The following is a 24,908-nucleotide window of genomic DNA, read 5'->3' as shown; positions in this document are numbered from 1 at the left end:
AGGATTAGGCCCTGACTGACTCTCAACCACAGAAGATTACTGAGTAATGAAGTAGGGGTGAAATTAGAAGGGTATAAAGGGCTCCAAGTAAAGGAAGCGTTTCAGAGAAGGGTCTGTAGTTAACCTGGTCAAATGCCTGTAAATCCCAGCAACTCAGTAGGCTGAAGTAGGAGAGGGCAAATTCAAGGCCAGCCTCAGAAAATTAGCTAGACTCTGTCTCAAAATAAAATGAAATAAAGTAAAATAAAAGGCTGGAGATGTAGCTCAGTGGTAAAACACCCTCGGGTTCAATGCAGTACTGCAAAAAGAAAAATAAATGCTGCTGCTAGAAAAGACAATATGAGTTGTCAGCATTCATAACTGGATTTAGCAGTGATGGGGTCGCTGCTGAGCACAAGAACAACAGGTTTTTAGGAGATGAGGGGTGGAAGATTGATGAGAGGACTTTCAGGAAAAAGAAAGAATAAATGTAAAAATTGAAAGACTGAGTATAGAAGATAGAGTCAAGACATTTTGCCATGAACAATAGTAGAGAATTGGGTGTTTTCTAGAGAATGAAGTAGACTCAAGGAGTTTATTTGCCTTTTTTCCCCATTTTTTTTAAGATGGGAAAAATTAAATAATGTTTGTATGCTGATAAGAATGTCCACTAGGGAAGGCAAAAATTAATGGTGTGGTAGGGAGAAGGGGAACTTTTTGAAGTCATGTCTCAGAGTGCGAGAAAAAGTGGGAAGGATAGTTCAGCCCTTGCAATGGGAGAAAAGGCTCTGTGGAGACAGATGGAGGTGGGTGGATAAATGTGGGTGCTGGTTCTTGTAGAAAATCTCCTCTATGACTCAGTTTTTTTTTTTTGAGTGAAAGAGGAATCAAAGGAAGCTGTTAGAAGTTTCCATTTATTTTAAGAGTGAATGGACTCAAGGATTGCAGTATGATTGCTTACCAGCACCAAGAACTGAAAAAGGGGTTGTAGACATAAATGCAAAGTGGGATCAGTCAGCATGAATTTTTTTTTTTAAACAAGCACAAATAGACTTTGGATTTAATTAGGGTTGACGTATTGCCATTTGGATACTAGAAAAGAAGAGAAGGTCAGTGGAGGTGAGGAGTTAAGCAGGAGAGTGATCATAATATAAGGAAAGTGAGGTCATGAATACCCAGGTTATCCCATTATTCCTAAAGATTTACCATGTAAGCAACGGCCTATGTGGCTTACAAGTAAAACTCTCCTTATATGACATTTTTCTTCCATTTAGCAGTATGGCTTGGAGAGGGCTTTGGGAGAGGGTGGTGCTTTGAGGGAGAAAATCACCAATGGAAACACTGGAACACATTTGTCAACCAACTAAATATAATTCTTGGGTCTCATTTAAAGAATGGATAAGACCCTGGAGATCTTGATGGCTACTTTTCAAAAAATTCAACCTTTTCATGTTAAAATGTATCAGAGAAAATATTTGTTAAAAGTATAAGCTTACCTAATGGTAACTGTTTACTTAGATTACTTGGGTTGGCATAGATATTTTGTGCAGGAGCTGGTCAAAAAATTTTACTGAGAGTAAGAATTCCACATGGAAACACATAACTGAGATTTCTACTTCAATGAACTTCTTTGTGTGTTATCCATTACACTTAATACTACTTTTCATTAAAATTATAACTGAAAAAATTCCTTATATATGTATGTATGTATTTACACAGAGAAGAAAAAACACCATAAAACATGAATATGCTGTCACTCCTGTCAGAGATTCCTCAGTAAAATAAATATTTTAGGTACTCAAGTATTGGCTCTGTGCATTCAGATGTTTTTTAGTTAGTCTTTTCTGAATAGTTTAGAGAAAGACAACATTTCCTTATTGTATATTTCTAAACAAGTTAGATATTGTTTTATAAGAATAATTCTTAAGTTTTTGAAGAATCCCCAAAGTTTTAAAAATAATGAGAGGGCTGGGATTGTAGCTCAGTGGTGCAGTGTTTGACTAGCATATGCAAGGCCCTGGGTACAATCCCTGTCATAAACAAACAAATAAAATTCACAGTTTCTTCATTGATTTGTTACTTCAATTAAATTTCACTTGCTTATATGTACATTTATTGAATAAATACACTGATGTTTTGTATAACAGAAAAATTGACTTAGCAATGATATTTTAAAACTGTTTTGAAGTGTCTATGCCTTGACAAAATTTTTACAGCTAACAAACCACATTTTATAGAACATATTTAGGATACTCTGTGATGGGGAAAATATATATGTAAATATAATTTAAAATTTTCCAACTGTTATGTATTTCAAAGACAAAATTTTTCTTGTCCAGTAATAACTAAGCTGTCACCACAACTTTTTTTTTTTTTTAAAAAAGCACCTTTTTCCCTCTGAGAATAAACTGATATTTTTCATAAGGCTCTCCATTCACAAAAAGTTGGTTTTCCTACCTATAAAATGAATCCCTATGCATGAGTTGTGTAGGTAGAATAAAATCTATAATAAGACTCTAAGAGTATCATTTTCTGAGTCAGGTAGATTTATGCTCAGCAAATTTAAATTTTTTATTATTTCAATTTTGTCATCTCTCTTCCTCTTATATCTTTGAATAAAATATTATATACAGGAGAACAGGACTTTGTTTAACAAAGACTCTCTAGTGCCCAACACTCAGAGGATCCTTAATAAATATTTGTTGAATTAATAAATATATAAAATATATATTTAGAAGAGTATAAGAATAGCAATTACATAACTGGGACATTTTGAAGATAAAGTGACTTAATACATGATGAATACAGACATAGTCCTGAATAATCTTATTGGGAAGGTTCTAGAGAAGCCAGAGTAAGTTTGTCTTCTCCATCTGACCTCTATTGACCTTTTAGACTATGGATGGAATGTACAGGAGGACTAGTGGCCCTATGCCATGCTCTAGCACCCATGTCTGTGGGTAAGAGGAAAAATATTTATTCATACTCATATCTCCTAAAGATATTATAATATTTAGAAGTGCAAAATAGTCAAATGAATTAAACCACTTCAGTATATAATAAAAACTCATGCCATCAATGAAATTTTTTTTTCAGAGCTTAAGCATGCATACCTGAAATCAGGAGGTAGTGCATGTGATATTTCATTGCTTTTAAGATATAATAAATTTTTACAGATCCAAAAATATGGATTTCTTTTACCATCAATGGCATCTTGTAATTTGGCACCCTTCTTTCTTTCTTGGTAGTTTATAGGATAGTAGGCTGTCTTAACATTCAGTTAACGAAGCATATTAGGGCAGGTACTAAAGCAATGTTTTTCTATATTTATTTCTCACCATTCACTACCAGCAATGAAGTTTCTGGGCATTTTTCTAATTTTCCTCCCTATGAAATTTTAGTATTGCAGGTATTCTGTATGTATGTTTATGTACTATGTGTATATTTGAGCTTTATGCATAAAAAGTAGAAGACTTCCCCTACCCAGGAACCAATTTTCTTCCCTGTAGGGTCTTTATTACATACACTGAGAAAGCAGACATTAAAGTTATTCATTCCTTGCTGTTATTATTATTTTTAAAAATCTCATTTACTAGAATATTTGGAATCATGAGCTGGTTCTTAAGAGTTTTTGGCTTTAATTATGTAACAGAATGTCTAGGAATTTTATTATTATCATGAATGTCAAAATGCTGTCAGAATGCCTGCAAAGTTTGAACATTTGCTATTTACCCCACAGTCAGAAAGCTGTCCATAATATTTTTTTTGTTAACAAATAAAAGATCTTCAAGTTCATCCAATGATGTCATTCAACATATTCTCATTTTATAAAATAAGACCATTTAATAATTTCAGCATATAAATTTAGGATGTCACTACTTCACTTTTACATATTCATGATGTTGAAGACATAATATATCCATAATGAGACATTTTAAAAACCATCTGATTTTCATAAAGAACTAAGAAATACGCTACTTTATGCTTAGCATATTACACTCAGCTGGGAGAATGAAAATGTGCAGTTCTCAAAGTCTGTGCAGACTCATCTTCTACAGTACTTAGCAGTCTAGTTCTCCCACCTGCAAGATTAATAATGGGAGGCAGAGCTTGATCCATTTGTGACTAGTGGTTTGTACCACATGGTAGATAGGGACACCATCTATGACCACTAAGTCAGATTTTTCTCTTGCAAAGCTAATTGTTACACAACTGTTTTAACTGATGGAGAAAAGAGTAATTTGCTTGGAGAATGTCTTTAAATAGCAAAGATGTTCAGTGTGTTCTTAAATGTTCAGTTATCTTTTCTCTGGTCTATGTAGTTTAACTGCCATTAAAAAAAAAATAGAGGAGCAAAAACTTCTAAAATTGGTGATGTGTAAAACTTAACTTTATTATATGTATCACAATAATATTATTTCATATTTTGACAATTCAGACATGTGTATATTGTCTCAATTTTACTTTGTTGTTAATCAGCTCTTTTTGAGATTCAACTGTGTCAAAAAATGTGTAATTGATATGGGTTATGTGAAATATTCTAGGAGACCAGGTAAGATATCAGCAAAATTTAAGATGTATAGTGTTGAAGAGATTCTTCATCAGTAATACAGAGATCCATGTCAAGGCTTTATCAATCTGATTAATTGTACACAACTTTTATAGATAAATTAGAAGTCAATTTAAAACCAGAAATCATCTCCCCCGCTGCTCCTCGTACTTGCTCTTTCTCTGCCTTTTAATCGAAGCATCTCCATTATACTCCGGGCATAGACATCTCTCAAGTTAACGCTGATATATGAGTCAGTGGCTATATTCTTGGTAAGCTTCTTCAGAGCTTCACGCTGTCTAACAGCTGCTTCCTTGAGTTTCAAGGTGAAGTAGCAAGCAGAGAAGCGATCATTAATAATAGCAATAGGCAAGGCCAAGACAAGGATTCCTGATAATATACACATGAAGGCCACAATTTTGCCCGTGGTAGTGTCTGGTCTAATGTCCCCATAGCCCACGGTAGTCATGGATGTTGTAGCCCACCACCATGCACAAGGAACGCTTGTGAAGGTTGTGTCAGGAATGCTTTGCTCCGCAAAATATTCTATGGTTGAAAATATAGAAATTCCCACAGATAAAAATAAGAGCAGTAGGCCGACCTCTTCATAGCATTGGGTGATTGTCATCCCAAGTGAGCGCAATCCTGCAACAGAACAACTGCTGTCAATCATCATTAGCACCTCTCCTCTCTTCTCCCTTCCCCCTCACTCCTTGATCTCCACCCACAAACATGCACTGTCCACATAATATGTCCCCAGCGCTGGGCAATGTTTGGGGATACGAAAATGATTATATCATGACCTCTGTCTTCCAGAATCATGTAGTTTAGTTGATGAGGACCGGTTCAGAAGGATGGAGAAAAATATAATTGGCTTATGTAATTATTGAACTTCTACTATGTATACTTAAAACAGGGAGAGGAATGAGACTAACAGGCAGGGAGAAGGTGTATGAGAGGAATTTTGTACTGTACACAGTGAGAGACCTTTGTACTGTTGCATATAGAAGGTGCATTTGGTCAAACTCACATGTGAATGCATCATTTCAGACTGCTCTCTAAAACCAGTTTTACGTTGTTTTCATACTTTGTGTGTATGTCTGCTTTGTCACCCTCTTGATAAAGTTTAAAACAACCAGGTGCCTCATTATCTGAAAGCCAGAGTAACTAAACCTTTTTTACCATACCAAGGAAATAAAGCACAGAAGCAAATTAGGTTTTGACACAAGAACCTCACAGATATATTCAGGGGACATTCTTTGTTGTGTATCAGGTCAAGGTCCTTGCACTACCAGGACACCCATTGAAATCCTAGTGCTTAATATCAAAACTACAGGGAATTACCTCCTTGAGCACATAACATTTCTGATTTTCTGTAAGAAAACAGTTGAATACAGAATGTTCCTCCATTGCAAAAAGGTGCAAGAATGGAGCCACTGGTAAATTTAATCACTAGGAGGCATTGGAGGGGTCCCATGGCTAGATGCTGATGATTCATTGATCCCCTGGGAGACAGACCCAAGAGATTCCAATTCCACATGTGAATGTATTAAGCCCATTATAAACCAGGCTTTAAATTAACCATTGATCACCCTCCTAATGCTACAGAGATACTTCTAAAAGTTTAAACACATTTTGAAGACATGGCATCACAATGACGTTGCCCCAGAAGTCCAAAGCATTACCTTTTAGAATCATTTTTTATTCTGATTAACTCACTTGAGATTATTCAAGATGTAGAATACTATTCATGCTCTCATTGTTTTGAATTTTGCTCTTCAAATTTTGAGATATTCTTGCATTATTAACCAGCTATTTTTAAAGACCAATGAATATTAATTTTGAGATTTAACTTCAAAAGAATATCTTTTAGAATACATTTATAACACCTAGTTATAAAACTTGCCTTGATGTGTCTATATGGAATTACATTTCTGAAGTAAATTGACAATATGAGAAGAAACATTGTGTTTGTCTGAGAAAAGTGGTTTTATTCAAAGATGAAGTACTCTAAACAGTTTTGTTAAGAAATATAAAGGGGGCTGAATGTCTACCATGTTCCATCTCTTAACTTAGATAATCCTCAAAGAAATATGACAGGTGTTGTGATTGCTGTACAATTTTACATATAAGGAGGCTCAGGCATAGAGAGGTAGTTTTATCTAGTACAAAGCTACAAAACCAGGCTTTAAATTTAGGCAGTCTGGCCTTCTAACCATTATTCTGTAATACATCTTTATTCATAATTAATATGTGGGGATATATGTCAAAATCTACATATATATCTACATTTTGCTGAATGTTATGCTTCAGGAAAAATTATCAAATATTAATGAAATTGTCATATATTTTTAATAAATTAAGGCTTTATTAATGATTTATACTTGTTTATTACTGAGAAAGCTTTTGAAGAGGTGACACTATGAAAATTACTATTATTTTCCTTTTCCTTCCTTTTGAGAAAAGAAAATGTGGTCTTTGTTCAGTGTTTTTAAAACTGAATACTGTGAAGAGTTTATAAATACTCAAAGAAAGCATCCCATTATGTGTGTCAGAAAATGAAGAGTAGAACTTATAAAAGTAGTTAGAAACCCCATTATCAAATCCTGGCTATGAGACTAGCTAGGAAAATACACACCAAAATTATATTAGAGTGAGTTCTAATTTACCATAAAGTAGTAGGAAAAAAAACACAGAGGTTTATTTGTCCCTTATACTTATAGGGAGAAACTACTATCATCGTCCCCTTTAGGTGGCTAGTCAGGGACATCTATATGTAAATAATATTGGAAAAGGAATCTCTAGCCAACTCATTTGTAACAGTATGTATTTGTATTAATATGTATTGTATTAATATGGCATCCCTAAAAGTATGGTCCAGGAACCACTGATATCAAATCATCTTCAAACTTATTGGAATAGATCCAACCCACATACTAAACTATCTTTCTGGGATTTGGGGTTTAAAATCTACATTTCAACAAGTTTGGGGATTCTTGCTTTCCCTAAGGTGTGACATAGATAACTTACATATTACTGCAGAATGTTCAACAGCTTCAGGACCAGCTATTGAGAACAACTGCATTCAAGAATTGTCTTTAATATTCTGTGTGACTTGCACTGATATCAACTATAATTTTCATGTATGATCATATGTATGTATTGTGTTGTGTGAAAATTTTTCTAGGGAATGTTCATTTGATTTTCAAAGTCTCTATAACACAAAAAAACTCATGACTTCTTGTTTCTTCTCTCTCTGAAGAACAAGAAAATTCTCAAATACTAGCTAAGACATTTAAGTAGAGTCTTCTCTTTCTTTCAAAGTAATATATTTCCATTGCTACTTTAAAAATTAAGGAAAGGTCGTCAGCACCTGGTTATCTCTCTTCCTCATGATCAGGGAAGACTCTGGAGGAATGACTTTTTCTTCTGCCATATATAACATATATGGCAGAAGAAATATATATATATATATATATATACACACACACACACACTATATATATATATATATATATATATATATATATATATATATTATGAAGAGAGTGTGTGCACACACTTCTCAGCTATAGACAACAAACTAGCTTATGTTCCTAACATTATATAATTACTGTGCATGTATTTGTGTGTTATTTATGCATGCTTTGTCTAAAACTACCTAGAGGCAGAGTCTTTATTTTTGTACATCATCTTGACCTTGGGTTCCAATAAATTGAAGTTATCAAATGGTCAAATTGTTCCTCAACATCTTGTGAAGAGAAAATGTGTCAGAGATACCTTTTCCTCTATATCTGCAATGACAACATTTAAGATTTTGCTTCCCAGTATCTCTTAAGAGGTCACATTTGGGTAAAGCATGATAACTGTCAGTTTCACATACCAATTCAGAGTGGCTTTCTGTGTACTATGGTCAAACCACTAATGGTTGATAACAATGGCATATTTAAAAAAGCATCAATGAAATTTGAATACCTGTGGAGTGCCTGCCCAGTTTTAGCATTCGTAGAGCCCTGAGCAGCCTCAAAACCTGGACGATGCGTCCCACATTTTCCAGCTCTTGTGTGGTCTGGCTGCCGCTCAGGCTTTCTACCAAGAGAGTGATGTAGAAGGGCAAAATGGCAAGGAGGTCAATGATGTTTGGCACCTTTCTCAGGAAGCGGCACCTGTCCCGCACACACAAGAAGCGCAGGACAAACTCCCCGGTGAACCAGCTAATGCACACATACTCCAAGATCTCCAGCAGCTGCAGGTTCAGCCAACTTAATTCAGCTGACATCAGGGCCATATTGACGATGGACACCGCCACAAAGATGATAGAGATGACCCCAAAGATTCGGGCAGCTGTAGAAGACCCAGGTTTCTCCAAGATATTCCAGAGCTTCTGGCGGACAGTGGGACAAGGTCCTTGTGAGAAGTCCTGTTCACTTTCATGTTGGCTTTCCTGATCATCTGTGTCCTTCTTAAAGTCTAGAGTTTCACTCAGCTCCTTTCTTCTGAAGTATCTTTTAGAGAAGACAACTTGGTGATTAGTTTAACTTTTTTAAAAAATACAGAAGTAGAAGAGAAACTTGAAAGGGAGGTAAGTTTCAGTTAAAAAAAAAAAAAGAAGTCTATTCATACTTTACCCAGTTTGTCTCCTGCCCACAGCAATTGAGAATTTCTCACTTAGGATCATGATTTTTAAAGTGACATTTTCTTAGTAGGAGTTTATGCAAAAGGATTTTATACATAACAAAGCAACTGTGGATCAATGCATTTTTATTACCCATGTTCTGATAACAAGAACAGCTGTTTGCCATATGGAACTTTGTTGTGTGTAAAGGAAAGTTATTCATGAAGAAATGGTAGTAATGACAAGATAACAGCAAAGTCCTCATCAGAGCTCTACCATCACCCAGTGAAGGAACCAACTTTCCTTCTGTATTTAAAGCAGTTCTCCATGCAAGTTTTTCAAAAAGTTAGTGTCCTAGGTTTAACAGGGCTTCATACCAACACCTTCACCCCTAGATTTCTTTCGAAGCACAGCTTTTCTGACTTAATTCTATCAATCACCAAATATTTATTGCAAGTCTTACTTCCCTTATCTTTTATATGAAATTAGCATAACTCACTCAAACAATAGGGACAAGAAAGTTCAAAAAGTTGAATTCAAAATCTGGCTTTCCTGCTTCCCAGCCTCACAACCCCACCTCATCTTCCAGCCCAGAGGCGGCCACACCTATTCATAGGCCTGGTTTCAGCGAAGCTTACGTAAAGCCTCACGTCTTTACCTGTGCCTTCCTCTCTGCATCACACCTGCCTTACGCCCCCTCCTTCCCCCAGCCACCGCGCCTCTCGGGTACCTGTCCCTGCAGCAGGAGTCGATGCTGAGCTCGTCGATGCCCCAGTACTGGATCTCCTGAAGGAAGGACAGGGCGCACAGCTGCTCCATGACGTGCAGTCTGCCGGTGCGATAGTAGTGCAGGACATAGCGGAACGCCTGCGAGCTGCGGTCGAAGAAGTACTCGTTGTCTACGGGGTTGGCGTCGTCGCAGAGCTCTAGGGGGCTGGGCGCTGCAGCCAGGGCTCCCAAACGGCGGTAGGAGGCCACCACCACCGCCAGCTTGCCAAGGCGCGTATGCGGGAAGCAAGACAGCGCCTGTTGCGAGAGTACGAAGCGGCTGCCGCCTACGTTGACCGTGAAGCAGTCCCCAAGCGCTAAGGGCTCCCCTTCACCCTCGCTGCAGAAGACGCTGGAGTCGAGAGAGGCCAGGGAGCAACTGTCCAGCGGTGAGCCCAGCGGCGTCCGGCCGCTATGAGGCAGCTCCATTCCCGCCGCCACTGCCTGAGGGCGCCACAAAGTTGGGAACACGCTGGAAGCCTCGGTCCCGCGAGGGCGGTGGCACGGCCCCTGGTGACGGTCGGGATTTCCCAGCCTCCCGAGGGAGGTGCCTCCCACTCGCGCACCCCTCCTCGCTCCACCCGCTGTGCTCGTTCCCCTTCTTGTCGCTAGGGAGCTGCGAGTGCGCGGTGGCAGCGCACAAGTGGCAGAGCTCGGAGGCTGGGAGGAGAGGAGAGGTTTCGCCAAGGGAAACTGTTGTGTGTGGACCCAGCCCAGGACAGCCCCAGGAAACACAGCCAGTCGCTGTGGCTCTTCCCGGATGTACGCACCCCTCCGCCCCCAACTCTGGAATTGGGATCCCCATCTTCAGTAGCGCTGCTTGGAGTGAGGAGGGGTTGGGGAAGGGAGTGGGAGAGGGAGGTGTAGCTTGGAGGGGGAAGAAGGAGGGGTGCGTACTCGTAGCCTGGCGCAAGCAAAGGCTATGGCAAGACTCACTTCTCCAGGCAGGAGATCAAAACAAAGTTTAGAAAGCTGAGGAGGTAATTGGGTCTGAGTCCTTACTAACTTGAGGGCTTGTATTTTCCCCCTTTCTTTTATTGTAATTATTGTAAAATCTTTATAGGGGTGTCTACTCCAGGTGTGAGCGCGTGGGGTAGGGTACTTGTAGACCTGGCTGCAACCTTTCTTCCCACTTCACTCTTATTCCAGTCTGATTTGTTATTCCTGCTCTATTTTCTTCTCCCTCTTGCTTTAGTCACCCCGCTCTGTTGAGATATAAGGCTAATATGATGCGTTTTAATTAAAATCCCAGGGGGTCACTAAGAACTAGAGGTCATCATTGGGAGCTCCCACCCACTGGGGTGTCCATCCTACAAGGAGACACTGTGCACTCTTAAACTTTCCGGGAGAACAGGCTCTCAGCTTAGGAAAGGAGAGAGGTGGAAAAGACCAGGAATAGCAGAAACTTGGGTTGGAACAGGAGTTTAAACATTAGCGACCCCACGGTAAATGGAGAAGCCTAGAGCAGGTTCCCAGGTGAGACTAAAAATGTGCCCTCCGGACCTCTTGGAGCTGCGCCCTAGCCAACGTGTTGGACACGGGGCGGATAAGGTAGAGTGGGAAGGGAGGGACCTACAGTAACTCACCTGCAGCTCCTGGCACACCTGGGCTGCGCTCAGCTGGCACCGCTGATAAAGTAACCTTCCTTTAATTCTCCTAGTCCATGCGTGAAGCCGGACTTGACCCGTCTGGAAGAGAATGCTCACAGATCAGCTCTTTGCCAGAACTTGCTGCCACGCTGAGCCTTCACCATTTAGCAGCTCCGGGCCTCTGGGTTCTGGGAATCAGCCGCCCCCGCCAGGGAGAACTCCAGCCAAAGTGCCTAGCTCCAGCTGAGCGGGTGGATGGAGAAGAGGGGGAAAATAAGACCTAGGGAGGAAGTGAGGCGCTCAGTGATTCTGAATATTAGATTATGCTGAAGACATCTCAAGAATTAAAGCATTTGATTCCAGTTCTCCTCAGTCTGTGTTCAAATAAATGCCAAAATTTCCAGACTATTTAAGTGTGCTAAACTTGGAATTAGGGCAGTTCTATGAACTGCTTTGTGTATTATGGGTCAAGATTTTCTCATTATTTCCAACAAATATCTCAGAATACTAATTTTTTTCCAATTGCGTTTTCTAAGAGGGTGAATCATACTCATCTTTTTTTTTTCTAGTAAATAATTTTACAAAGTATACAGGTACAAAGGACGAGCAGGTAGCTTGATACAATAGGGAGATCTTTTCCATATATTGGACAGTAACATAGTGGTTTAGCTCTGGCTTTGTCATTTGGCTGTGGGACTCCCAGCTGCATTTATTTCATGAATCCCAATGTCTCAGCAAAATTTCCAATTTTAATAAAAACACCGTGCATTTATTGATACTTTCTTTTTTTGAGAGAGAGGGAGATGGAGAAAGAGAGAGAGAGAGAGAGAGAGAGAGAGAGAGAGAGAGAGAGAGAGAGAGAGAGAGAGATAGTTTTTTTTAATATTTATTTTTTAGTTTTCAGGGACACAACATCTTTTTGTTTTGTATGTGGTGCTGAGGATCAAACACGGGCTGCACACATGCCAGGCAAACGCGCTACTGGCTACTGCTTGAGCCACAACCCAGCCCTTGAGTACTTTCTTTATACCAGAAAGTTCTGAAATCTCTTCACTCATGTATTAACTTATTTTTATTTTAGTTTAATAACAACACTATGAGGTAGTAAATCTACACATCTTAAAAAGGGGAAACAGACACAGAGGAATTAAGTGAATTACTTAGGATCACATAATACAAAGTCGAACCCAGGACTCAAGGTCAGGGTTTGCCTTCATAAGCAAATGCTTGGAAATTATAATTTTTGTTGATTTTTAAAAATAAAGCAGTATGGCTGCTTTTTTTTTTTTTTTTGCAAGTTTCTAAAGAAGGAGATATATTCCTTGATATACCAGGCATGATTTTAGGTGCTTAAGATACATCAGGGAAGAGCTCTGTCCTTGTGTAGCTTACAAATTATCTTGTGAAAAGTACAGGGCAATTTCAAAGCATTTGAAATTGTATAATATTTCTAGTTTTGTTGCCTTAGTAGTTATCCATTTAGTTACCTGTCATCTGTATAAAGAGTACTTCCATTTAGAAAACACAAAGAGGCTAAAATTATCCCAGTAAATAGTTCTTCGTCATGTTTAGGTATTGTTATTATTATTTCATAAGGTAGTAGAGCTCTCCTTTATGCTGAGGGAAAACTTCTAAAATCTCCATTACAGATGATTTAGGTATTGCAAAGGGCAAAAGTCTATAGTTTTGTTAAGCCTTATTTGCGCCATGATTAGTGATAAAGTTCTACACTAGCTTTACAAATCATGGTGAGGAAGGAAGAAAAATTTTAGGAAGAATGACAATACTAGATGAGAAGGAAGATTTTGAACAAGTAACCTGAGGCTGTGAAAGGTGATTGAGGCTTGCAGATCTCCTCTACTGCCTCCAAGCCCCTAACCCTGGCTTGTAATAAGTGGTGTTCTATAGGAGTAATTATAATACTAACCACTTTCAATGTCAGGCCCTTTGCTAAGCATCTGACATCTCACAATGATTCATTTGAAGTAAGTATTGTCATTCCTGTTTATAGATGTAGACTTTGACATACACGAGAACTAAGTAACTTCTAACTTACATAGTGAACATGTGAGAGGGTGTACAGAGGAATTGAAACCAGGGTCTTTTTGACTCCAGATTCTATCTCTATGGCTAAGACTTTAAATTCTTCCTTTGGGTTTCAACTATGAATACAACAACTTACACTTATTAAGGCAATCAGAATTAGAGACAAGATGACTAGACAACTGGGAGAGTATAAACATAAAAAGCCTTTTTTAAAGTCTAGTCTTTCAAATACCAAAACTCTCTGGTTTGTTCCTTATCTCGTTACTTTGAATCTATTGACACTCTTCCCTCCATAATTACCTAGGTTTGAGTCACAGGCCAATGACAAGCATGTGAAAAACAAAAAAGCAACTGTGTCTATTCACAGGGTACCTTTCCTGGTCCCCGATTCTGACTGTGATACACCACAGTAGGTCAAGAGGTGAAGAATTACTCATAGGTATTGGGAATGGTGAGGTCTTGCTTTCCATTTCATTCCTACATGGCATGGGGGGTGGTGACTGTCATGTGGGAGGCTGTGCAGCTTTGCCATGTGAACACTAGACAATTTAATGGTTTTAGGCATATTTTCAATTTGTGAGATATTATATTCAGGTGATTTTCCATCAAGATTCCTGTTATGAAATCATTAGTTTTTGGCTTCCTCTGTCAAGTCTATTAATTTGAGTTTTGAATCTGCAGCTACAACTGGTGTTTTTAATTCTTTCATTTTTTAAAAATTGGTATTCTAAATTCATTAATGATCAACTTCCATTTGTAACACATTTTCAAATTGAATAAAAAGAAAAATCATGATGTACTTTAAATGTCTGACACTATTGATGATTATGAAAATAAAAGTTGAAAGTCATTCGAAGTATTTTAGAAAATTTTATTATCAAGATATAGAATGTTTTGTTGAGTTTTCTCTAAAATAATGGGAATATTAACATTATGTTCTGTTTTTCATGATCCATTTGAATGGTATATTTTGGTGTTTTGTGAAATCATCTTTTATATCAGTGTTTAAAAGTGATAATGCAGATATGATGTTAAGTCATTGAAATGTTTTTTTAAGGAAAATATACACTTTGGGTATTAATTTATATCTAAAATACTGCAAGTTTACATTTATCTTGGTAATTGAGGGAGATAGGAGTGAATACTTTTGAAAAAAGAGCTTCATAGAATTCAATTTGGGTAAACTCTACACTTTTCCTTTTGAGTCTCTTCATTGTAGACTCATGCATTAATATTCAATTCTTTAATTTTTGTCACCCATCAACAATCTAGACCATATTTCATGTGTAGTGTACATACCTTTGGCCTTGTGTTTGATTTCCAAGGAACTGATAACTAGATAACTCAGTTATAATTACATTTAAAAATGCTTTTGTGTATGGACAAAATGGTTTCATGTTCCTTCTCTTCATTGCATTGAGATACGTTTAAAGAAAAAAGAAAGTCTGATGAATTTTATCTATTCATCTTTCATGTGCCTTCTAGGTGCTTGGAATAAATCCTCCCAACTGTACGACAGCCCACTCTAATGCAGAATTTAGCTTAATGTGGGCTTGTTCTGGATTCCTTCCAAGGGGAGGCAGTTATCTTTGGAAGTACCCAAGAGCTCATTTTTATAGCCTAGTCTGCTACAGAGATAGCAGCAAGCATTGATGATGGCGATGATGAGGATAATAATATGATATTAATAGCTGCTATCTTTACTTATTCAATCACTGTTCTGCCCTTTATTGACTTGTGACATTAACAAGTTCTTAGGTCTTATTTTAATCATTTCTAAAATAGAGGTAACAATAGTAATTTATGTTATTGCTTAAAAGTTAAATGAGATAATCCATGTGAAATGTTAAGTGCACTATCATATTATTATTATTATTGCCTTTTATTATTATGTCTTAGGAATGTTTTTCTGATATCCCTCTCCTATAACTTATGTAATACTTATTAAGCGATAAGAACTTTACAAACATTATCTCATTTTGTGCATGTTTCACATAACTGTGCAAAGAAACCGCTGGTATTATTCTGATTTTTTAAGTTATCAAGTTCAGAGTGTTGGCCTGTGTCCTTTCACGTCACACAGATAGGGACAGAGTCTCAAACACCTTTGATTCCAAGCCAGTATTTTCTTTGAAGACCATCAATATAAAAAATGGCACAATATTGAGCAATGACTATTAGAGATGTTTTTCTCTTTTCAAGTAATTTTAAAGAGAGAGAACTTATTCATTCAACAAATAATGAAGAAATGGCTATATTTTACAGACAATGACTGACATGTTGCCTGTGATTTCACATTTCCATAATTTGAATTTTTCTCTTAATCAACAAAAGAAAATAGCTGATTGGATTGATCATGTTATAATTTTCACTATGCCACTATGTTATTCAAAACACACAAGTCAGATTTTCCTGAACTATCAAGAAAATGTGCTGAATCAGGTACTTATTGTTCACTGGATTAACTCTTATAATTATACTGAAATGAAACTTTAATAAACAAGATTTAGAGGCAGTGGAGCAAAAGCAGAGTAGTAATCACTATGATCATCATGTTTTGTGAACTGTTAAGTGAACCCAATATTGAATTTTAAAATTCCAATTAAATTCTTTTTATCCGGCTTTACTGAATTCCCCTATGGTTATAGAGTAGTTGAATCATACAGAACAAATACAAACCATGTTTCTCATTGAGTATGTGTGATTTATTAATATTAGGAGTAAATTGCTTTTCAACTTATCCCTCATTTATTTAGGGCTTTCCTATGAAGAAACTTACTAAACTTGAATTTCACTTTGTAATTGGAAGGAAGAAAGGTACCTTTGCACTCTATATGTGTTGCAAGGGTTTTTTTTATGTTATATTTCTTTGGTTTTCCTGCAATCAATTCAATATTGAAAAGCCTATCAATCAATAAATATTTATACCAGTGTATTTCTATAAGCTTCTGGAAAGTTATAAATCTATACAAACAGAATATATATATATATATATATATATATACACTATATATTTTATTTGTTATATACATCATATATATCACATATGAATACACATACAAGTACAACACACATGAAAATCAACAATAATTTGCACTTTACTAAATCAGTGGATCACATTGTCATTATAGAATGACAAGAAAAGTAGTGAGACATTAGAGGCACTATAAGAAAATAGCAGAGATAAGGAGAAATGCGATTTTTCTCTACAAAACGGTTCTTAGTTATGTAGTGTATTTCCTTTAAATAGCATGCTCATGGCATTTTAAACTTGATTTAATTAAAGAAAAAAAAACATGAAGTAACTTTTTAGGACACATATGCTGAAAATCTATGCTAAAATAGTTTTTTAATGGGATTGTGAAGCCATATAAAATACATTATTCTAATATCACAGTGCTTATCTAATCTCAGTTTAAGCACACAGAACATTAATCCACATAAATATTTTATATATTAAAGCCATTACATCAGTGGGATCAACCAATTTTGTTTGACTTCCCAAGTTAATGCTTGGTACGCTTAGCTGTGTGTTCCACTTTCTTATCCTTTTTTCACTGATACAAAGAATATAAATAAAGATTTGGAATTAGTACACACAAATCTTATTGATTTGGAAAAAAATCCTGAGATCAGTTTGTGTATTCCAGAGTATATTTTCTCTACACAGCAGAGAAAATTATATTGGTGGCAAGTGAATTCACAAATTTGTCATTCTTCCAACCTGAAGAATAGCAGTAAGCCATATGGCTTCTTCCTTACAGCAGTGCCTTTGATTGACATCTCAGTTTTAGACCTAGCCTCACAGTTCTCCCACAAACAGATTTCCCGGAAATCTAAACCAAATGGGTATCCAGAACGATGTCAAAGCATAGCAAATTTGTCCTACATCTGCTTTTTTGTTTGATTTCTATATGGTCCAGTTTATCCATTTTAGTAACTTCGAATGTTTTACTTTCATAGTGGTAGTAAGAAGTATCTACTTTCATATTGCCTACTATTTAAAAGAAAATGGAAATAAGTCTCAATTAGATAATTTATAAAAGAATAAAAATAAAATAGTGTTTTGAAATGTATGTAGGAAATCATCAACTTCATAATAGGTTCAATATTTATAATGACTCTAGGCCACGCATGTTTTAAGTTTGATAGCAGAAGCTTAAGAAAAATCAAGAATAGGTAATTACTGACTATACAAATGGAAGTTTTAAGGATAACAGATGTTTTATAGATGAATATGTATTTTTATGTATGTACAAAGCTTGTATTTTAATTTTTTTATAAAATTAAGCCATAAATATGCTAACATTATGTTTCCTCATTTCATACTGTTTAATAAATAGGAAAGTATAGTGTTTTTTTCAGCATATGTTAAAAGACTTCATATTTGAAAATGATTAAACTTGTAACTGGCTTCACTTTTATTCTGGTAATAACATGTTACAGTTGTCGTTGCATTTCTTTAAAAAAAAAATTTCTTGAATAACTAAATGTCAAATGAAAAATAAGTTTGGAAGTACCTGAAAGACATGTAAGTCTTTGGGTCAGACGGTGATAAAAGAGCAAGTGACCTTTGTCAATGTTGCCACCATGGTCAAACACTGCTGCAATTGGAATCATGTCCCTTTGTGAAATGATGATCTACTTTCACCTCCAATCTGAACTAGAATTTGTCCCTAGGGCAATAAGAGACACAAAGTAAGTAAGCCTCTTTCCAATGAATTGATGGAGGTCACTTTCTTATATAATAAACTCAAATTATAGCTCAGAATAGGTTGTGCTGTGTTGGGATTCTTTTGCAGTCTTGAAAATCATTAGGGATTCCAAACAAATTTTACTTACGTAGTCTGCATCTTGCTATTTATCATATTAAAAATTAAAACAAAATTTTAAGTATTTGTTTATGAAATCTTTGAAAAATAATAGTAATAAAGCCAATACATGAAAAAAATAGTAATTCATTATTTAAAGATATGGTTCTCCCAAGAAATTAGTCAAGAAGGGTGGCATTGTTTTATATTTTTTTCATATGATTTTCATATCTGGCTCAATATCTGATTCTTTGTGTGATATGCTGCAATTTGATAATTTGGTTAAAGTTTTTGAAGAAAACCTAGTGTTGCATAGTAGATAATTTAAAAAACAGAGGGGCATTTTAAAGGTTTGGATATGTCATTGTGTGAACTCTTCACTGACAGATACCACATTTGCAGTTGATAGGTTAGTTGGGACATGGAGTCTGACACTGTATCAGTGAATTTTTCATATTCAGTTATATTAAAATCTATCCATGTATCTTGCCCTTGGAAAGATTTTTTAAAAATCCATACATGTTTGTTAAGTTCACAGTGGCTGTTCCTTAGTTACACAAATCTTCTCAAAGGTGACAGATTTTATTTAAAGAGAAAATTAAAAATTAATTTTATTAATTTTACCAGTAATTTAATCCAGTTTGTAAGTATTGGGAAATCACCAAGCTTTGGGTCATAGAAATACAATACTGTCAGGTTTCCTTGACAGTGACAATCTACATCGATTAATTTTAAGAAATTATTCACAGTCCTTTGAATAACTATAGATTGTGTACCACTATCTTTTTTTTTTCCAAGTAAAAATAGTGATCTGTGGAGAGTGGAGATCTCATCTTGTACCTCAGTTAAACAAATGACCTGACACTGAATTTAGTTAGATCATTAAAAGATATGTACCTAGCCATGAAATTTATTATAATTAATAATATTTAATTAACTTAATTATGTTTATTATTGTTCATCAAGGACACTGTTAAGCACCTCTGACTTTCTCTCTTGGAAGTATGTCAAGAGCTCAATGACAACTGGTATAGTTTGGTCCCACAGCTTTGAGGCATGCTGAAACACTTTTACCCATCATTGCTTTTGTATCTTAAATGCAATGTAGGCAGTGAAAAACAAAAGTAGTGCCTTGCAGTAATGAAAAAAAATTAATATCAAAATCCCTCAAAGGATCTCATCAAACCCCAGGAATCAATAGAACACACTTTGAAAACTGTTGTTCTAAAGGATATGTGTAATTGTACAGCTTAAACACAGAATTTATGCTTAATTTTAAATAATAAAAGAAGTGCAAGACTTTTATGATTTGTAAGGTTTCATCAAAACATTTCTTGTATACCTAATATAAAGATATATACACATATGTATAAATATGTGCATGTTTTTAGATATACAGAGAAAATGTAATTAATTTATCTCCTATTGATCAGTTATTTCTTGTAAATTTTTTTCACAGTAGGAATAAGGTAAGCCCTTCTTTTTAGTACAATCAAGTTTCAATCTAATGCAGTGATTTAAATATTCCCTTTAGGTAACGCATAGTTCTGGGGGGGAAATGCCTAGTCTTTCAGCTTTTAGCCATCTTTTATGCCTTTCTCCAAATGAGCAGGGTGCAGTCCTGGGAGGTAAAGTTCTCTTTGTTTAGTCTGCTCCATGTGGGTAGGCTCACTGATTAGTCAAAGGGCTTTCTGCACTAATGACTACTAGGGCACTCATGGTGAAGAAAGGCTAGCCACCATGGTTAGGCCATTTCCCTTTTCCTTTGCCCAAGGTTACAGATGGCCCAGAAAGCTTCTTCATCTTCTCAGCAGTGGAAGGGGCCACTTTTGGCTTATCTACCTTAGGTTTATCTGTAATTTTCTGCTGTTATTTCTACAAAATTACACTTGCCCAATAGTGGAAGTGGCTGGGTAGAGAGCGTGCACCTGCTAGCTTGTAGCTTTTCACTAATATGGATAGCACTGTTAACCTACATTTAGTGGGCTCCGTATTCCTCCCAAAATGTCCCTCTTTAACCTTCCAGTGTTCATCATCAATGTGTGTATATATTTTTGAAGGACACAGTAACCAAGTGACTGATCAGCTAGATATGTCTATCCCTCCCCTTTTTTCCCTGTAACTATTTGTGTGTTTTTTTTTAATCTTAGATATTTATAAGTCAGGGATTCTCAATAAGTGTTAATACTTCCACCTCAAGGAGACATTTGGAAGTATGGTTTGATGGGGATGGACATTTTTACCTGTCATGATAATTGAAGAATGTTATTGACAATTACTCCCCAGGAACAAGAGATGGTAAATATCCTTTAATCTACGGGCAATAAAGAATTGGCATTTATCAAAGGCAAGTAGCTCTCTGTGAAAAATACTTTATAAAAACAAATTCCTCAGACCCTTGGGAAGAAAGCTTCATAGCTTAGCCATGATTCCTATAACCAAGACCACATTAATTGTCCAGGTTTCCCACAGCTCTCCAGACAGAGGATTTAGGCTGACTGAAAAAAAAGTCATGAAAATTACTGTGATCATTATGTAAAATATGTTCATATATCATACTTTTGAATTTTTTTAAAAAAATTTACCTTACCTAGGAATATGATTATGCACAATAAACAGCATAAAAACATACACATGTATTTTCAAACCAAACATTAAATAACATTGTCTTATTGTGCTAACTGTTGAGAAGGTGCAGATCTAGCCTCATTAAAATGGAGATCCTTTGGATTGTTCTTTTCATACAACACAGAGTCAGCTTGCCACATGTGTTCCATACCTTAACTCCCCAAATTTCAGCTGAAATTATTTTCTCTAATATCTCTGATCAGCTTTCTCAAAAACAGAATGCACTGAACAATCTTTGCTAGTTATTGGCTTTAAGTCCAAAAGTATAAACAAGAGTTACTGTTTTCAGTGCTTTTCTGTCCACTTCTCTATACATTACGAATCTTGCTTTCATTTTATTAACTGTGTTTATCAACTGAATCCCTCCCATGTGAGAAGATAGTTTGCATATAAAATAACATAAGGGGTGCCTATAATCCCAGCTACTTTGGAAGCTGAGGCAGGAGGATTGCAAATTTGAGGCCAATCTGAGCAATTTACCACAATCTTGTCACAAAGTGAAATTAAAAAAGAGCTGGGGTGTAGCTCAGTGGTAGAGCTCTTGCCCGACATGTGCATGCCCAATGTCTTGGGGTCAGGGACCAGTACCACATATATACACAAATACTAAATGTAGTGCTAATTAATAATCACATGCATTTTAGTTACTTTTAAATATTGTTCATACAGAATATTTCAAACCTTACTCTTGATTTAATAAAACATATACTATATGCATAAAATTTTACAAAATTCCTTAAACTTCATTGCTAAACTTTGATTTCAGAGTCAGAATTGTCTACAGCTTGTAAAATACTTATTCTTTAAGTCAATGCACCATATTAAAAGCATTCAGATTCAATATTCTCTCCATTGGATGTGATATATCTCCCTGTAGTTAGTCTACTGTTTACATTTATTTAATTTTCTTCTATTTTCCCACCCATTCATATATTAATGAGCATATATTATATCTGATGAGAGCAATACATTTGAATAATTTTATTTTCTATAGAGAAAATTAAGGAAGTTGCATGATGGCTATTTCTTGAATGTGAATTGACTTGGAATAATTTAGAGTTGATGGAAGCTTTAGAGACATTTTAATTTCAGAAGATAGCAATGATGTGTGAGTTATCATACCAGTTACAGAAACCATAACAACATGCAGTATACAGTATACGCTTTAGATGTTCTCTCTGCCTTGAAGCATGCCTAAGGTAAATTAGCTGTTTTATTGATACCAATATCAGAAGAGAGAGACTCATGTCATCTTGTGGAATTTTTATTTAGTCAATTTTCTCTTGTTCTTTTGTAAAATGTCAGATTGAATATCAAAATAACCTTTGCCAGCGGTTGACTTATTTGAAGTTTGTTTTGATTTAATAGTTTTTCTTTGATCTCATATTTTCAATTTTCACAATTGGTGTGCCTACTGCTGTTCATTCTCTTTCACCTTTTGTAAATTTAATAGTTTTTTTTTTTAAAAAGATGGTGCACTTTGGGAGCTCAAAGATACTGATAACCATGTACTTTGAGTGGTTTTTAGTATACTCTGAAATTTTAACATATGGCTAAAATGTCATTTGCAATGCAGAACTGAAAGTAGTACATTGTGCTCCCTGACACTTGTTTTGTCATCTGCAATGAGGGACAGACTAGATACTTAAAGTGAGAAAGTCAGAAATATATTTAAAACTGACCAAAAAACCTGCAAATATTGTCCAGCAAAGTTTTTTGTGTATTCACTGAAAAACAGCCATCAAACAAAACAGGAAGCTGGAATGGTTAAAAGATGGTCTTGGATGGGGTGTCATGATTAGGTTGCTAAGAAACAGCGTTTGCAGAGTTCAGCTAAGTCTCCATGGATGAAACAGATGAGATGAGAGTGTGTCCTTAAAGACTGATAAAGAGAAAAAGGCAAGGCAATGAGGCCTGTCTATTGGGATATCCAAATTATTATTATTATTTTTGATGTGACTGTTTGATAAGTCCATGAGGATTGGAATCTATGAGGATCAAATGAAATCATGTGGGATTTAAAAAAAAACTTTTAAGGTTTTGTTATTATTTTTCTTTTCTGGGCATTAAATACAAAAGTGTTACTAATCTTTAGCAACTGCGCTTTGTACGAAGTACTAGTAAATTCTCAATTGTCATTAGGCTCTCTGGAGCACATCAAAAGCACAAAAGGTAGTCAGTTTCTTCATGATTTCATCCTCTATTACAGAATCAGTTTCTCTTTAAACCCATTCTTAGACACAAAAGAGCCAGTTGGTCTCTGATTACTGCACCCCTGGCATGGCTCAATTGCTGTTCCTTCTAAGAATTCAGTGATTTTATTTATTTCTTGAAACTGCTTTAGCACACCCTTAACAATATCTGTTCTCTTTCTTGCTTTGGCTTTGGCTGCTTGACTTTGGTTCCCCTTATATCTCATACATTCAGGTATACATACCTCATCCATTCTTCTCATATTTTTAACCCAGTAAGATCTGAAGGTAGAATCAAAGCTGCCTAATGTTTAACTGTAGAGTAGATAATTTTATTATTGCTGAGGGCTATTCTCAGGATAGAGAGTCCTTCCTACTTGTTTGTTAAGAGTTTGAGGTAGATATGGTATTGTATGATTCATCCCCATTAACATGCCCTAAACCTTCTGGAGCTCTTACATATTATTAGAAAGTGTTTTGTAAAATGTGTCTTTTAAAAAATAGAATGTATTTGAATTAAATAAAATTAGAGAGCTTTTTTTCCTCTCCAAAAAATTTAAAATCCATTCATTCCTCTACTTCTTCATTGTTATGGTTTAGACATGAGAAAATGCAAGAAGGTTTGGAGGAGAAATGATTGGGTTATGGCCTTAACACAATCAGTAAATTAATCCATGATGGGATTAATTGGTGGTAATTGAGGTAAGGTGTGGCTGGAGGAAGTGGTTCATTGGGGGCGTGGCTATGGGGTGTATATTTTGTTGTCTGGGCGGTGGAGTCTTTCTCTCCTTGCTGTTCTTCATGTGAGCTACTTCCCTCTGCCACACTCTTCCACCGTGATGTTCTGCCCCACCTCAAGCGCTGGGGAATGGAGCCAGCCTTCTATGGATCTAGACTTCTGAAACCGTGAGCCCCCAATAAACTTTTCCTCCTCTAAAATTGTTCTGGCCAGGTCCTTTAGTCACAGGGGCAAAAAGGCTGACTAAAACACTTACTGTTAGTTTGTTAGTTTACTTTGGGATCAATCCCTGGTATTCAATAGAGGCTTTCTTTTAAAAAAAATAAAAAAGTCTTGATTTCCACCACATTTCTGGTCTCCATCATGACATTTAAACCATTTCAATCATGTAGTACTTATTCCTAGCTAAAAGCCTTCAAATCCCCTTTCATTGCATACAGAATAAAATTTAAATTTCTTTCCATGGCCTTCCAACCTTCTACCCTTTTCACTGATCTCTCCCAGCAGTACATGGTGACCACACAGGTTGTGCATCTTGATCATCTGCTTCCTGTCTTATTTGACATCAGTTACAGGCAACAGAAGAAAGCCATATTTTTGATACCTAATACCTACTCATCTCTCTCCAGAATAATCATGTAAGCCCCAGGAGATAGTGGTCTTGTCTTTATTGTACACAGCTGTGTTATCAGGACCTAGTAAGGGCCTGTCTCATAACTCGCACTCCATAAATGTTTGCTAATTGTGTGAATAATTGATTATTGAATCCTAATATATTACTATGAAATAAAGCATTTATCAAAATTAGGTTTGGAAATATTTGTATGTATATAAATATATACATACATATATACAAAATATGTTGACATAATATGTTTATTTATATTTATAAAAAATTATTTATAAAAATATATAGCTTAGGCAGGAGCTAAGGCTATTACTAATAGATAGGTTGGTTGTGGTTCTTGTTTATGATTCTTTCCTAGAATATT

At 35.9% G+C, this 24,908-nt stretch overlaps 1 protein-coding gene across 2 annotated transcripts; it reads right to left on the bottom strand.

Moving 5' to 3' along the window:
- Positions 1 to 2,051: 2,051 nt before the first annotated feature.
- Positions 2,052 to 11,753, bottom strand: Kcnv1 (potassium voltage-gated channel modifier subfamily V member 1). Of its 2 annotated transcripts, none has more exons than XM_005316225.4 (4): positions 11,498 to 11,753; positions 9,874 to 11,116; positions 8,504 to 9,033; positions 2,052 to 5,173 (listed from the first exon to the last, which is right to left on the bottom strand). In XM_005316225.4, the coding sequence occupies exons 2-4, from the start codon at positions 10,338 to 10,340 to the stop codon at positions 4,662 to 4,664; spliced, it is 1,509 nt and encodes a 502-aa protein (XP_005316282.1). In that variant the 5' UTR covers positions 10,341 to 11,116; positions 11,498 to 11,753; the 3' UTR covers positions 2,052 to 4,661. The 2 variants fall into 2 exon arrangements, with proteins under 2 accessions (XP_005316282.1, XP_040149659.1); XM_040293725.2 differs by having other exon boundaries at positions 9,874 to 10,571.
- Between the last annotated feature and the right edge of the window lie 13,155 nt (positions 11,754 to 24,908).

Source organism: Ictidomys tridecemlineatus, chromosome 7 (genome assembly GCF_052094955.1).
Source record: "Ictidomys tridecemlineatus isolate mIctTri1 chromosome 7, mIctTri1.hap1, whole genome shotgun sequence".
In the NCBI taxonomy this organism is placed as follows: domain Eukaryota; kingdom Metazoa; phylum Chordata; class Mammalia; order Rodentia; family Sciuridae; genus Ictidomys; species Ictidomys tridecemlineatus.
Note: the sequence above shows the minus strand (reverse complement) of the source record. Positions and strands in the feature narration are given on the sequence as shown.